Source organism: Condylura cristata, unplaced genomic scaffold (assembly GCF_000260355.1).
Source record: "Condylura cristata isolate star-nosed mole 26May11 unplaced genomic scaffold, ConCri1.0 scaffold00014, whole genome shotgun sequence".
Taxonomy (NCBI): Eukaryota; Metazoa; Chordata; class Mammalia; order Eulipotyphla; family Talpidae; genus Condylura; species Condylura cristata.
The window spans coordinates 23,888,305-23,904,850 of record NW_004567115.1 but is presented as its reverse complement, the minus strand read 5'-3'; the positions used below and the strand labels follow the sequence as shown (position 1 = coordinate 23,904,850).

The 16,546-nt window shown below is 34.2% G+C and overlaps 1 protein-coding gene across 2 annotated transcripts in view; it reads right to left on the bottom strand.

The window, feature by feature from the left end:
- Window positions 1-735: 735 nt before the first annotated feature.
- BAG4 (BCL2-associated athanogene 4) overlaps window positions 736-16,546 on the bottom strand; it is a 35,982-nt gene continuing 20,171 nt past the window's right edge. The window contains exons 2-5 of one of the 2 annotated variants that reach the window (XM_004682245.2): window positions 15,575-15,682; window positions 7,504-7,761; window positions 6,754-7,008; window positions 736-5,361 (exon numbers count right to left, since the gene is read on the bottom strand). In XM_004682245.2, coding sequence (XP_004682302.1) covers window positions 4,873-5,361; window positions 6,754-7,008; window positions 7,504-7,761; window positions 15,575-15,682 — 1,110 coding nt within the window. In that variant the 3' untranslated portion in view covers window positions 736-4,872. The remainder of the gene's footprint in view (window positions 5,362-6,753; window positions 7,009-7,503; window positions 7,762-15,574; window positions 15,683-16,546) is intronic. The other variant, XM_004682246.2, reaches the window with a different exon arrangement.

The window sequence follows — 16,546 nt, the reverse complement described above, 5'->3', positions numbered from 1 at the left end:
CTTTACTACTCTTGGCATTAGATTCCCAAAATCAAACACATGTTGCAAAATAAAAAGACATTTAAGGGTTGGCTGAGAGAAAATGTGAAGCCTCTAAACCTCACTTTCAGCAGCTGGCACCTCCTTTGTCTCATTTTACACAATTGAGAGTGAGGCATAGTAAAATAAAGTATAAAACACTTCTGGTTTTCATATGAGTAAGAAAATTATCTAGATAATCTTCCCTTCCCAATTTCATAGTTAGAACAGCTATTCCATTCCAAGAAAGACTGTTAAGGAAAAAAAAAAAAAGCAGAAAGCATTTTCTAGAAGCAACTTGGGCCTCTAACACACAACTGTAAAAACATATCCAAGAATAGATTAAGAGATCAAGAAAGAAAAAAAGCAACATTAGGATAATCTGTTATTATACAAGAAATTATCATTAAAATTCTCAGGTGTAAAGTGCTACCATAAACAAGCAGAATCCCAGAAGTAACACAAAGAACTGTTAGAAATTATAATAAAAACAATGTAAGAGCTCCCCACTCTGTCTCTGGTGAAGCCTCTCACCCTCCACAACTCTGGCCTGTACCCCAGTTCTGTATGAATAAATAAATAAAATCTTTAAAAAAAAAAAATGTAAGATTCAATGAAGAGTTGGAAAATAAAAATAAATAAATCTCCTACAAAATACAGACAAACATGAGGATGAAAGAAAAGTAAAGATTCTGTTTAGAAGGGCAATAATAGAAATAACAGGAATTCTGGAAAGATTAAAGAATTAACAGACTGGTGGGGGAGGGTAACTAATAAATACAAGAATCAAGAAAATTTCACAGTATTTAAGGGTATGAGTTTCCAGAATGAAATGGGCCCAGCAAAGTGTTCAAAAACATTTTTAATAGTTTAACCAAAGTTACACTATCAGTAAATCTTAGAGCAGAGGGGAAAAAACATCCTACAATTTGCAAAGAGAAAAATCAAGTTTTATATCAACAATCAAGAAAACACATTTATGTAAGATGTAGAAAATAATTATTTCCCATGCTTTCCTTGTGGGCTACTGAAGAACATATTCTACTACCAAAAGGCAGGAATAAACAAATAAAAAGGTACAGGCTATAGAAAACAAGAAACTAACAAGAAATGTGAAAAGAATCCCCAGGATAAAGACCCCATAATGATGGGGCATCTAGGAACATCTAGTTTTTCATTCAGAAGGTCCTAAGATAGACTTCTTCAGGTATTTGAAACTGGTAAAATTTATGTGTGAATATCTTGCAAGAAAATTTAGACAAATCATGGAGGGTTTGAGGTCAATACAATTAATTCCATGAAAAATAAGCTGTTCGGGAAAGGCAAAGTAATCACTGTTAATTGCTTGATGATATCTGGCTAGCATTTACAGTCATAATCACATATAACAGAAATACCATATGGTTGGATTAAGAAGTTAGAGGCATAAGGAATTAAGATGTGTGTATGGATAAACCAAAATCCTCATCCTCTATAATAAAATATAAGTAGAAATAACCTAAAATTGACAAGTCAAGAAGCAATACAATTGTTAAAAAATGTGGAAGTAAATTTTTATCAATCAATGGAAATTTGCTTTTATACAAGGAAAACTGGGAATGGAAGCAGAATGAATGAATCTTCCTCAGAGAACTGATTCTTTAAATTAAAAACTTCCATAAGATTATCTGAGTCTTTAAATTCACAATTTTTTAAAAAAAGATGAAAACTCCAGTAATCAGCATCTCTTCTGCCCAACTTGAAAAGGTTTTCACAAATCTTTTCTTTGCAAAGCAGAAGGGGCAGTTCTTTCTGCCCTCTTATGTCTAAAACAATTTTTTCCTAATAAGCTTGTTCATTTAAAACAAAACAAAAAAACCTCACAAAACTCCAGTTATCAACTATCCATCCCACCAAAACTACTTTTAATGCCAATTTAATCTATATTCCTCATTTATTTTTAATTGGCCTATCTTTAATGCTATCACATAAACCAACTGAATGGCTGTTTTCAAAACTCTATTTGAAATTATTTAAAAAATTAGATACAAGGTTCTTGATTTAATATTAACACAAATATAGTCCATCCTTCAGATACTTCATTAGGGCTTATGTGTCTAAATACTTATAGTGGCATTTATAATTGAAATAGTAATAGCTAATTATAAAGATGACAGTTGTATATAACATACCAAGTCTGGACAATTTTATTTGAGATTTTGACAAATATTATCCCCAAGGTCATATAAATGTAGGTAAATTTTTTAAAAGTTTCTATTTGAAATTTCTGAAATTGTTTAGTCTAGTGTCACTGTTAAAACCAAATCCACAAGTCATAAATACTATTTTCCTTCTTAAAATCCATTATATTTTCTGAAACAGGTTATCAACTTAAGTTTTCTTTCAATAATGGCATTTGGAATAATTTTAACAAGGTTTACTTCTTTAAGTTCTGAAACTGTGATGATCTGGGATATCTTACTATAACTAAAAATATAAATCCAGAAGCAATAGCCTTTTTTTTTAGAGAAGAATTTCAGTTAATAACTATGTAAGAAATGAAAGAAACAGAAAATCACCATTAGGATATCACAGTAATAATTGACACAGCAAGATATGCTAATGCATACAAAAATGATTAGGCAAAAAACTAAGCAGAAACAGGACATTTGCATAGTCTCAAAGCATCTCCATCAAATATTTTGCATTAAGGAAAACAGAAATTGTACAGTAGAAAATCCTAGCAGACACCACCCTAGGTAGCAATTAAGGGTAGCAACACCAGAAATACATCACAACATCAGGTGTCATGCTACACTACCACAGACTAGAGGACACAACAGAAACATGACAGTTAAGTGCAAGGCTGAATTCTAGAACCACGAAAAGATTAAGAAAATCTCTATATTTTAAATTCCCTACTTTAGGTAACAGTATTATATCAAGGATAACTTCTTAATTGCACAAATGTTCTATGATTATGTAAGATGTTGATATAATAAGAAGTTGAGTGAAGCATCTACAGAAATCACTATTTGAACAACTCTTCAATTAGTCTAAAATAATCTAATAATTAAAAAAATAAATGTTAAAAACATACACATATGTATATATGTACATAATATGTATAATTATACATATAAATCAACACTTCATGGGTACTCAGTTAAATAGTAATGTTTCCCTCCGGTCTCAGTCATTGTCTTACTGGTTTACATTAGTTGTAAAATTTTCCTTTAAACTTTTAGTTTTGAGTATAATTTTAAATTTTTATAGAAAAAATTTTAGCATTCCTTTATTAGAGCAAAAATAAAAATCCTGGAAAAAATTATCTCCATGTTAACTCATAAAAATCACTCATTCTAACTATAAGACCTAGCCAACATTTTACTTCCTTTCTTCTCATTATATACGTTTTATTGGTTTTGTGTGTAAGCAGTGGAAAAGACTGATAGATTCATTATCACTAATAGACCTGGCAGTTTAGAAAGTTATCACTTTGACATCTTATTAAGAAAAAGATGTCTTTCCAGTAACAGATACTGTATACTAGAACTCACTTCAGATGTAAAAAGTAAGTTACTTACCTAAGCCTCTTCTACACAACAGCATAGAGGTAACCAAATGAGCCCTGTAAAGGCCTTTACAATATCCCTTCCTTAAATCTGGCTCCAAAATGTTATTAATGGCAATAATTATCTTTAAAAATAAAACAGACAATACTGTCCATGAAACTTAATCCAGGGAAATAAAGGCAAAAATAAATAATTTTCCATTCTAACTATGGATAATTCATTCCCTGAGCATGAATCCTCTTTAACCTCATTTCTGACTATAAACTAAGTTGAAATCTGCTCATAGGAATCTTGATGGTGAAATTAATATTTTAGATGGAGAATAACATTTGCAGACAGTTATAATTTATTACTTTTGCAATAATAAGGTTATTTTTCCACTTACTGTGGCATTTAATTTTTCATCGGTATTTATCACAATGCTCTGTATTGAACAGCATTAGTGAAAAGATAGTTATACTTTGTGAAATAAAGAAAAAGGAGTAAGTGAATCTTTATCCAAATAAAATATAATAAAAAAGCAACATTTTCATTCCAATACCAATGCCATATCCAAACTCACCTTCCACTAGTAGCATGAACAGCAGAAGAGGCAAAATTCTAACTTAATGATCTATACAAAAAAAGGAGACAATTTACCTCAGGAACTCACTACACAATGCAATATATTCAAGTAATGATGAAAAGATACAAATTCATTCAGAATTGCCAAACTCTCTGGCTGTCAATATAGTCTCTTGAATAATTATATTAAACAATTACTACAAAATGTACCAAGAAGTAGAGAATAATACCGTATTTGTGAACTGCAAATAACAAAACAAAGGTCCCAGAAGGCTAATGTCCAAGTTGTAATTTACACATTAAAGTGTTTGCTGAAAGCAGTTACAACTTACAAAAATGTGACAAGATTTTTTTAAACAAGATGTTTTAAAAAACACAGCCTGTTTGTCTCAGGTTACGCCGTCTCAACTGCTTGGATTCCGATAAGCCTGTTACATAAAGTATATTTCCCTCCTGTTGATAAGAAGCAGCTTATAAATATCCATAAATTTCTTAAGGAGTAAGTCTACTTGGCAATGCTGATAACTCCATAGCTTCCTATTACATTCATTGGTCTGAAAACAACTTAAAACTAAAGTATTCTTCCAAGTCCTTTACCAGTTTTTCAAGTTTTAAATCCAAGTTGGCATGTATTGCTTCTTGTCATTGACAGGAGTTTCAAAATGAGGGTAATTAACCAAAATGAAGAGTTCTTTGGTCAAATTAATAACAGGCATCCCCTTTATTCTAAATCCTCTTATAATCCCTTTTTTTCCAATTTTTCCAGTATGGCCTGGATTTTACAAACAGCCTCTTTCCTGGCCTGCCGGACGGAGTCCTGGCCCCCAGTTTCAACCGAATCCAGTTCCAAAAGTTCCTTGGTTAGCATTTCTTCCAGAAGCCAGTACGCTTTATCTGTCTTTTTTCCTATGAACTCTTCTACTTCTTGCTCAAGGTATTGGACCTTCTCCAGCACATGTATGATTTTTTTAATACTCGGGGGCGTACCTTCATCTGAAGATGATAAACACTCTTCAGGAAGATTATTACTTTGATCTTGATTGCCAGGATGTTCATTGGTGGCACTACCATACAGCTGGGGCTCAGCACTATACTGGACTTGGGAATCCAAAAGATCTGAATTATCATTGTTCACTGGCCCCGAGGGCTCATACTGATGGACACTGCAAGGAAAGTTGTGCCGGTTCATACCTTGATCTGATTGGCTAAACGAGTATGAAGAATCCTTAGAGTAGGAGAGTAAAAAGGAGAAAAAGTTATCTTAATGGGAATCCATCAAAATTACAATTGTTAGCCCACATCTTTCACTTGACCAGGAAGATTCCCCACCAATAAAACTGATCTTTTTTCCTTAATCATTTGAGAAAAACAGAGACCTAAAAAGACAAAAGGGAGTGCTATGTCAAAAGGCAGAGAATTCCTGAGTATAATGGCTGAAATCTATCCTGAGGTAGGTCATCATCAGGATGACCTCATAATCTATCCTTAACCACCTCACAATACACCGGTGACTTAATCAATAGGAATTAAGTTTCTATTTTCCTTCAAGAGTAAAACCTCAAGACAATAATGAAAGGGAACCAGGGAACATTATTTAAATAATGTTCAAGACTATGGTTTAATTAAACTATACAAACTAATACTGTATGTATTTTTATACTTTTTTATTCTGACTTTTATCTACAGATTGAGATAATCTATAGACTGAGGTAATAAAATACCATTACCTCAATAAAATACCAATATTTTATTTAACATTCATATAGTATTACAGCAAACATTAAATAGCATTTTTCCTTTTTGTCCCCCCAAAGATGTGAACCTAAAACTGTTTGAAAAAAAAGTCTTTAAAGGGGGTGGGGGGGCTACTCTCTTGCACTGCTGGTGGGAATGCAGACTAGTACAACCACTATGGAAAACTGTTTGGAGGTTCCTCAAACTGCTAAACATGGAGCTTCCCTACGACCCAGCAATCCCACTCCTAGCTATCTACCCAAAAGACACAAAAACACTGATTCAAAAAGATACCTGCACCCCCATGTTTACTGCTGCTTTATTTACAATTGGAAAAACATGGAAGCAGCCCAAATGCCCAAAAGTAGATGACTGGATTAAAAAGATGTGGTACATATATACAATGGAATATTACTCAGCAACCAAAAAAAGAAACACATGTCTTTGCAGCAACTTGGATGGAGCTGGAAAAGATCATGTTAGTGAGATAAGCCAAAAAGAAAAAGAAAAATACCAGATGGTTTCGCTTATAGCAGGAGTATAATGGATGAGGTGAGAATTTAATAATGAACAGCCATATACCAGAGACATTTTGTGGGGGTGGAGTGGGGAATGGGATCAAAAATGGGGGAGGGAAGTGCACGGGACTATGGTTATGGCACACGGGTGACTCGGTGATGGGAAACCCACGGGGATTACAATTGAGATGAAAAAAATATATACAAAATGATGTAAAAATAAACATATTATATTTAAAAAGGGGGGGGGCTGGGCTAGGTAAAGCCACCAATGTTTCAGGTTGAATTCCCTTAATTACTCAAACATTAAAAGAACATTTTCCTTTTTTTCTTTTTTCAAAATAATATTTTAAAAAGTCCCTTACCTTGGGCTGCTGTGGTGGTGGTGAAGGAGAAGGTTGAGGAGATCCACTGCTAGGCCATGGTGAAGTATTTTCACTTATGTAGAGATTCCCAGGTGGTGCTGCTGGAGCAGCTGAAGGCCAAGGGTAACGGGTTCCCATTCCGTAAGTACTAGGAGAAGCCCACGAGTCATCTTGTGGCCGTACACTTGGCCCTGGTTGTGGAACACTACGGTTACCATCTCCATAAGTATAAGGAGGCAGGGTCATTCCAGGGTTCTAGATTGAGAGGAAGGAAACTGTTGGTCATTGCCCAAAAATGTTCTAGTATAAACCATAGCATATATCTGTTCTATAAGTACTATAGAAGCTATAGTACTAAAAGGAATCACAAATAGATATATTAGAACTCTTCTTGAAGTTAACGGAGAAATAAAGATGGTATCATTCATTGAACATTAAAAATCACAACCTTAACAGCACAAAGAAACTAAGATAGGGAACCATTAAAGCAAAAACACTCTAAAGAGTTCTTCCAATATAAAAAAATTATAGTTATGACATCTTTAAGATCCCCCCAGCTAAAACCCACCTACTGGAATGATTGTGAGAAAGGCATCAAGGTACAATTAGTCCCTGCCATTTACAATCACCTCTAGAATTCAGAGAACATCTAGAATGTTTTCCTAACTTAACATTACTATACTATATCTATTATTATAGATATCCTTCTAAAGTTTACAATTCAAAAGGGAGAGACTGAAAACTGCTCACCTGTGAAGCAGGAGGGTATCCTGGAACCTGCCCCCTAAGAGGGGGAGCTTCTGTCTGGCAGTCCTGCTGGGAATACATCCAACGAGAGACGGGGGTTGGGCTGTTGCCAGGTGAACAGTAAGTGCTTGGAACCTCTGTGGAGTAATTGGTCTGAGTATATCCAGGTGTGTAATAAGCCCCAGAGTATGAGGCTGTACTAGCCCCAGGGCCAGTGGGGTATGGCGGGCCATACCCTCCATTTGTATAAGAGTTCAAACTCTATAAAAAAGCAAAGTTGAGAGAAAAAAAGATGAATGAGTAGAAAAGCTAAAATGCCCTGACTTAAAGCCCAACTCTAAAAACTGGGGAAAAAGAAGTCAATAATTATTGAAAACATGAATTTCCAAAGGATTCTTTCTTTCACATCATTATATATTTTAAACTCAGATTATCACTATAGAGTTTGTGTAATAACAATAAGAGTTTATTTTAAGTGATGAAGTGATGGCTTTAGAGCTGTTTCTCAAACATTTTCATAAATATACCTGACAATAATACCTATTTGCAGAGCACCTGTTCCCACAAACTGGGGAGGGGAGTCTGGAAAACCTGGGAGAATGGTAAAAGAAGAAAACAACTGTAATACAACAGAAAGAAAGACAACAGAGACAGTCCTAGCTCTGCCTTAGACTTTGTATTTAACCTCTCTGAGCTTCAGTTTCTCCACCAGGAAAATGGAGATCATAAACATATCTGACTGGGTTACTGTGATAATTAAATATGATGATTTATATTAAATGCTTAGCATAGTATTTGATATACAGTATATTCACTAAATGGTAATTATCACTGTTGTAAAAATTATGTGGCAAGGTCAAGAAATCAAGATCTGATTCAGAAGTCCATGTTCTTTGTACTATACTATTTTCCAGATAGTAACAGGCAACAGAGGCAATTGCTCATATATTATTGTAATTTTCAATTACCTATCTGGACTACTGTTGATACCCACCAGAATCCTCAGTTTAATAATCCAAACAAATTAAAGCTAAATTCTAAAATATAAATGATTAATGTTTTCTATTAATTTCTACTTTACTTTTTTAAAATGGTAAAAACAGAATCAAATTTTCCTGAATTAATATTTGTTTCAAAAACTATGTAGTATTTTCACATCCAAGAAAGACTGAAGAAATGAAAATCCGATTCCTTCCTAACAAAAAGTGGGATGGCTCAAAGTAGGTGGGAGGTTATAAGTCTGTGGAAAATATATTCTTAGCCAAGCTTCTGTAACAAAAGGCTATTATCAGTACCTGACCAAGAATTACCTGCAGGGTCAAAGTCAAGGGAGGAGAGTGCAAGACAATGAACCAGACCTTTGTTAAAGGAACTGAAAGCCTGGCTATGAAGGTCTGCCTATCACCTGCAGTGCACAAATAAAGAATCCCTTGATCCCACATATGCAGTTCGAAACTTGTTAAAATACCATGTGATTTTTTTTTTTTAGTATGATTCAACTTCAAGAAATCTTTCCTAATGAAATATGCAATTCAAGTAAATATACTAGAAAAAAAGTTACAGGTATAAAGTTGTCATTGCAGTATCATTTACATTACAAAACTGTAAACAATCTAAAGACATATAATAATGATTAAGGAGATTCTGGGTAATTAATTGAGGGAATGTTGTTCTGTCTTAAATACTCACTGACTAGATATTTAAATGATTATTAAATAACTATATTTAGTTTTAGTTTATTCTTTTAATGGCACTATGGTACAGTTTTTAAACTTCCTTGAATTTTAAAGATACATACTTAAATATATAAGTGAAATAACATGATGTCTAAAATTTGCATCAAAATACTCCAAGGACATAGCAGAAATAAGATGGCCATATAGTAGTAATTGTTGAAGCTGAGAAATAAGATAGGTGGGAGATTATTGTGCTATTCTCACTATTTTTAGTTATCCTTGAATTTTTCTTAATATTAAAAAGTTCCTGTTACTTTACCTGTAATAAATAAAGTAATTATGATTAATGAGAAGTCAGATAAAAGTACATTACAATAAGTTTAAAGTGTACAAATATGACAGCAAAAAGGCCAAAAACAAATGTATCAAAATATAGACTTTTCAAAAATTTTTAGTAATAATGTATTATTTTATAGTAAAAAAGAAAATTTAAGCTATTAAAAATGTCATGAAATCTCAAGTGTGACTAGAACCCAGTGGGTTGCTAGGGCAATAGCTACTTAATCAGTGTTAGAGTGACTATTTTAATGAAGGGAAACATGTATCTAAGTATAACAAGCTGTGATTTAAAACCTGTCAGCTGATATGGCAACAAATGAAATCTGATACTGAGCAATTAAAACAATTAAATAACATCTTGACAGTCATCAGATTTCTGAAAACTCTCATTCTAGATTACAGAAGAAACCAAGATACTAGAGTTTTCAAAACTCAGAAAATCCAAATACTGTTCTTGTTCTAGATGTAAATGTGGGTAAGACTTAGTATTCAAATATCAGAATAATGTTATACCATATGGTCTCTCATTGCAAGACAAAAATTATCCAGTAATGAAATTCTTTTTCCAAAAGGTGGTTTCACAATTGTGAACTATAGTATAGCTGCAGAGTCCAAAGAGGAGAAAAATGGTCAGGTCTCTCATCCAGAAAAAATACAGGGTCCAATAGATTCTCTTTTCAAAGTTGCAAAGAAACAAAACAAAAAAGGATTTCCTCTAGCAACCACAACTTATCAGAACTAGCAACCTGAATTTCTACTGATGCTCATTTTTGAAATTCCCAAGTCTATTATTATTTACTGGTAGCTTCCTCCTGCAGTTCTCTACTTATTGAACTATTCCAGTTTTCATCTCATGGGAGCTCTTGACTACAGTACTTCGTAAGCTTGTTTTATAACGTATTTTACCCTTTAATTAAAAAGTGTTACAGGTTTGACCAATGTCTTTTGGTATCATGATTTCACAATTCAGAAAGTCATAAAAGAACCTCAGTTTTCAGTTTATCTCATTTCTATCCCCAGGCACTCAATGGTTCTATGCAATCTCCCAGAAACCAAAAGAATATCTCCTTTATCAAAAAATCAGCAAGATAACATTCCAGCCTTTCATCCTTTAGAAGATGGTAGAAAAGAAGCTTTAAGAAAACAAGTTGCATTAATAGCTAATAAGAGGATTTTCAACAAAACCACAATCATTACTAGAAAACCTGAATGTTTATCATCCAAATTATTTCCTGGGTTTCAGATGTTTTCCATGAATTCATACCTTCTTTCCCAAGTACCTTAGTTAATGGATCACAGAGCTGCAACATGAATGTTTACAAAAGAACAAGGAGTCAAGAGAATACGTATTAGCCTTGCAGCTATTAAAGATGTGTCTAAGGATGACCTAATGATCATTATTTCAGGAACTCATCAAGGCTCTGAGTTACCTAAACAGTAGTTTGGCTGCACAACCAAGAAAATAAAGGTGTTCCTGGCCCACTTTCAGAGCCCTGATACACAGGCCAAAGAGGAAGAAACGCTTCTGAGGTGAGAAGACAGACCTCTTTCACCTCCAGAAGTTTGTGATAGAAATGAGGGAGCAAATAAGAAACAAACTTAGTTTAAAGAACTCAGAGAATACCTCACGAACTTCATCAACAGTCTGGTGAGACAATATCTTCTGCCTCCAGAGACAGCCTCTGTATGAGATGATGTACTTCAGTGCTGCTCACTCCCTGTTCCATGAAATCGCCCTATATGCTCCTCTCAACAATCCTTACTATTAGCTGAAGAATGAAGCTCTGAAAAATGAGGAAAGCTGTATTTCAAAGATTGCCCCCAAAACCTGCATAGCACATATACTGCACCTGAAACACAGCAGGCTAAGCAACTTTGTGGACTGGTCAGGGACTTAGTAACTTGAACAATTTCTAGGAAAATAGGTTATCAATTCGACACTCTGAAAAAAAAAAAAGCATGAAACTATGCACCCTTGACTTAATAGAACTATTTCTACAGAATTGTAAGATTTATAAAGCCTCCCAAACAGAAGAATGATCATGAAGCAAGGCTAACATGAGGCAGAAGAACCCAACTGTGAGTGAAACCATTTAAATTTTTAAAAAGAAAACTAGTCATATCTACTGTAGTTGTACCACTACTACTACAAGTCTCTTTTGGTCAGAAGATAAATGTGTAATCCCCATATATTTCATCAGAAAATAGGCACTTAACTCTTACAGGTCTATGTCTAAACCTTTGGATTTAGAATCCAACAACTTGTAATATCTAAAAGCTTTCTCACAAAATTGCTGTTGCTTTCAAGTCATTAGTAAATCATAGGTGAACTTTAATGAATATATATAATACATACATGCAGTAAATTCCTTAAGGAAAGAAAAAAGAAAACACAATCTATTAATAATAAGATTAATTTACCAATCAAAAATTAACATTACTGAGAAAAATTGTGACTCATGATTTTTAAGGAGTTTTGTTTTCCTCTTACACTAACTGTAAAAGTAACATACGGTAGTTCCCAAATTTATATAACAGGCAGTCCCAGTGAAAATACCACCTCCTTTTTGTGCTGAAAGTGAGAAACTGATCCTCAAGTTCACTTGAAAACGCAATGAACACATGCTAGCCAAAACAATCTCAAAAAAGAAGAATGGAAAACTCACAGGTCCCGATCTTAAACTGTACTAACTTCATATTAATCAAAACAGTTTGGTGTTGGCATAAGATAAACATCTAAATCAATGGTGCAGAAATGAGAGTTCAGAAATAAACTCCTGCATTTATGGTCAATTGATATTAGACGAGGATATCAAGGTAATGTACTTGGAGAAAAGAACAGTCTTTTCAACAGATGCTGTTGAGACACGTGGATAGTCACATGTAAAAGAATGAAGCTGTACCCTACTTCACATCCTCTATGCCACATACAAAAATTACCTCACAATCGATTATCGACCTAAATGTAAGAATTAAAACTAATTTTTAGTGCTTTTTAAAAAAAGATTTATTTGGCCCTCCCTGGTGGCGCAGCGGGTTAAAGCACAACACTGAGAAGCTAAAGCCACTTCAGCATGAGTTCGATTCCCGCCTGCCCCGGAGGAGACCACATGGCGTGGCAGACCTCTCCTGACCCGCCCGCTGCTCCCCTCAGCAGTGTACTTCCTTGATCTGCCTGTTCTGCTCCCCACTCTGTCTCTGGTGAAGCCTCTCGCCGCCCCTGCACCTCTGGCCTTTACCCCAGTTCTGTATGCATAAATAAATAAATCTTTAAAAAAAAAAAAAAGATTTATTTATTTGTGTGTAGATGAACCGGGGTGTAGGCCAGAGGTGTGAAGGTGAAAGGATTCACTAGAGACAGAGTGGGGAACACAATAGATGGGTTTTACTGAACTACACTGCTAAGAAGAGCAGTGGGCAAGACAGAACAGTGTGCTGCACCATATGGGGGCTAGCTCAGGCTTTGGCAGTGATAACACTGAGACTTAACCCCAAGACCCCAGGGAAGCCCATATTTTTTTTAATTCTTTGAAGAAAAGATAGGAATAAAGTGTACAACAAAATAAAACTTCAAAATGGAAAATATTTGTGCTTCTGAGGATATGGTCAAGAGAGTGAAAAGAATGGAAGAAAGTATTTGCAAATCATATTTCATAACAGATTTGTATTTACAATATATAACCAAACTTTCATAATTCAACAATAAAGACAATCATCCCAATTTAAAAATGGGCAAAGAACCTCAATAGATATTTCTCCAAATAACATATACAAATGACTTGTAAATAATATGAAAAAATGCTCATGGGGATCTGCAAATCAAACCCTCAATGAGATATTACTTCCCACACAGTTTGGATGGTTAGTCAAAAACAAAAAGTTAACAAATACTGTTAAAAGAGGAGAAGAAACTGAAACCCTCTTTTGCTGTTAGTAGGAATGTAAACTGCTTTGAATGTAGTTGCTTTGGAAAAGCAACTGGCAGGTTCTAAAATTGTTAAGCCAGAATTATCAGTATTTCACCTCCCAGGTATATACCCAAGAGAAATGAAAATATGTCCACATAAGAAAGTGTACTCAAGTGTTTCACAGTACTATTTATAATAGACAAAGAATTAAAAAACTAAAATTTCTATAATTAATAAATAAATGTGTTTTATCCACTGAGGGGCTATTATCTGGCCATAGGAAGAAATGAAGTATTGACACATATCATAACATGGATGAACATTATGCTAAATGAAAGAAGCCAGTCATAAGATATGTGATAATATGATTTCATTTACACAAAATGTCCAGAATAGGTAAATCCACAGAGATAAAAAGTAGGTTAAAAGGTACCACAGGTTGGCCCTCCCTGGTGGCGCAGCGGGTTAAAGCACAGCACTGAGAATCTGAAGCCACTTCCGCATGAGTTCGATTCCCGCCTGCCGCCTGCCCCGGAGGAGACCACATGGCGAGCCAGACCTCTCCTGACCCGCCCGCTGCTTCCCTCAGCAGTGTACTTCGTCAATCTGCCTGTTCTGCTCCCTACTCTGTCTCTGGTGAAGCCTCTCACCGCCCCTGAGCCTCTGGCCTGTACCCCAGTTCTGTATGAATAAATAAATAAATCTTTTAAAAAAAAAAAAAAAGGTACCACAGGTTAAAGGGAGAGAGGAATGAAGTGACAGGTACAGTGATGCACAGCCTTGTAAGTACACTGAAAACAAGTAAATTGTAAACTTTAAAGGGTAAATTTTATGGGAAATAACCAAACCACAAGCAACATTAAACAATGCCTGCTTTTCAATTTTAGTCACAGAAATGAGACTGACACAAGAAATGGAAGTTTATGATAAATAATATCATGATTTTTTTTCTTTAGTTTGCATTCTATTATCTCTGTTCAACATTATCCTAAATTAGTACATATTAGCATGTAAAAGAATCCACACATTTTATATTTTCCTTAAATGAGTAAATTGTGACCAGACTTCCAGCCAACAAGAATGAGAGAAAAAAAACATATTTTTTAAAAGTGAGTTAATTATTCAGCCCCTTGAAAACTTATTTCTATTACTTCAGCCTGCATATAGCTAATAAATTAGAACAGAACTGAAGAGAATTTGACTATGTGGAATCTATGTTAGTATAGTTTACGGTGATCTTACAACTTTATTCTTCAGAAAATATCAGTTTACAGAATATTCTTACCGGTTCTAAAATTCTGTGGATTCAACTGAAAGCCCTTTAAATGCAGCTGATTAAAATTGTAAATATTGCAGTCTTTTCATTATTTTTAAAACCTTATTTGCACATGGTATCTTGACAGAAAAAAATAAATACACAAATATGACAGCTATTGCTTTATTAAAGTGCCTGGATCATGGAGGATTAATTTTTTAAGACATTTCCTCATTGGTACACTCACTTTGAAGAGTAATTTGGAGATATTTAATGCACACCAAAACCCAACAATTCCATGTCCTAAGGAAATTCCTGTCTGTCTCACATATGTACAACAGACCAGTTAAAAACAATGTTTTAAAAAGCAAGCTTCAGGAGAATGCTGAAATGAAATTGCTCATTATCAAGTTTAAAAACATGAAGTAATACTATATAAGTACATATGTAAATAGTAAAAACATGTATTATGATAATTTTAGAAAATGGAAGGGAGTGTTATATGAGGCTTCAATTACATTTTATTACTTCTAAAATCTGAAACAAATATGACAAAAACTGACAAAAGTTAGGTGCTAGATAAAAAGATAAACATATTCCCAGTACTTTTTCAGTATCCTTGAAATATTTAAAATTAAGTATTTATTATGAGAAGTCAAATTTTGAAAAATAAGTACATCTATATTTGTCATTTCTAGGTCCCTAAAAATTAACTTATTATGCCTCAAGTGACCTTTTCTAGGTAATATTCGCCTAGATATTTCCTTATACAAGCTAAAAACATTAAGATGATAGAGTCTATTAAATAACAGAACTTCACACATTGATACTATGAATCTACAGAGTTCTGAAACTAGCCTGATTCATAAAGAAAAACTTTTAAAATTCTGTCCTACCTGGCCTTGCATTTCCGGTCTTACAGGATATGTACTTGGGTAAGGAGCCCTAGGTCGGGCAGAAGAATTCCAATAGTTAGAATTGTAGCTAGGATATGGTGACTGCTCCTAAGAAATAAAAGAAAATAATTTCAATTTTAATAACATTCTTACATCATTCTGAAAGCTTATGGAGAACAGTATATCAAAGTATAGCAGAAAACAAAAAGCACTAGACCTCCCACTACAAAGTCACTCATTAAATTACTGCACATGTATATGATTAAATTACTGGCTAACTTCTAAAAGTCTATTATTCTTATATATTAAGAATATGGTACCAATGGTACCATATCAATAAATACATAAACGAACTCTATGTCAAGATAATTAGCAATATGATTCTTTTATTGCTCTCCAGCCACTAATCTCATCACTATTGCTTTAGTTAGTACAGCATAAAGTTTTTTTGCATTGTTAAGAACAGTATTTATCTCAACAATTTGAATTTTAAAATATTATTAAACTTTATTTCAAGCACAAACATTTTCAATTCTCAATTTCTTTGCATGTTTTCATTATATTCAGTCTAATTTTTTCATATTCCTCTACTCCCTGTGGCTAAGCTTTCTGTGGCAGCCTGCAAATAACTGTTTCAGAAAAAAAATGATAAATAAATGTTTCAGGAACTGATGTAGATTAAGCCTTCCAAAAAGAAAATCTGGCTATGCCAATCTATACAGACTTTCACTTCAAAGCAAGGACTGCAAATCTGTAAAAAATTAATCAACTCGGCCCTCCCTGGTGGCGCAGCTGGTTAAAGCACTGCACTGAGAAGCTTAAGCCACTTCCGCATGAGTTCAATTCCCGCCTGCCCGGGAGGAGTCCACATGGCGCGGCAGACCTCTCCTGACGCACCCCCTGCTCCCCTCAGCAGTGTACTTCGTGGATCTGCCTGTACTGCTCCCCACTCTGTTTCTGGTGAATCCTCTC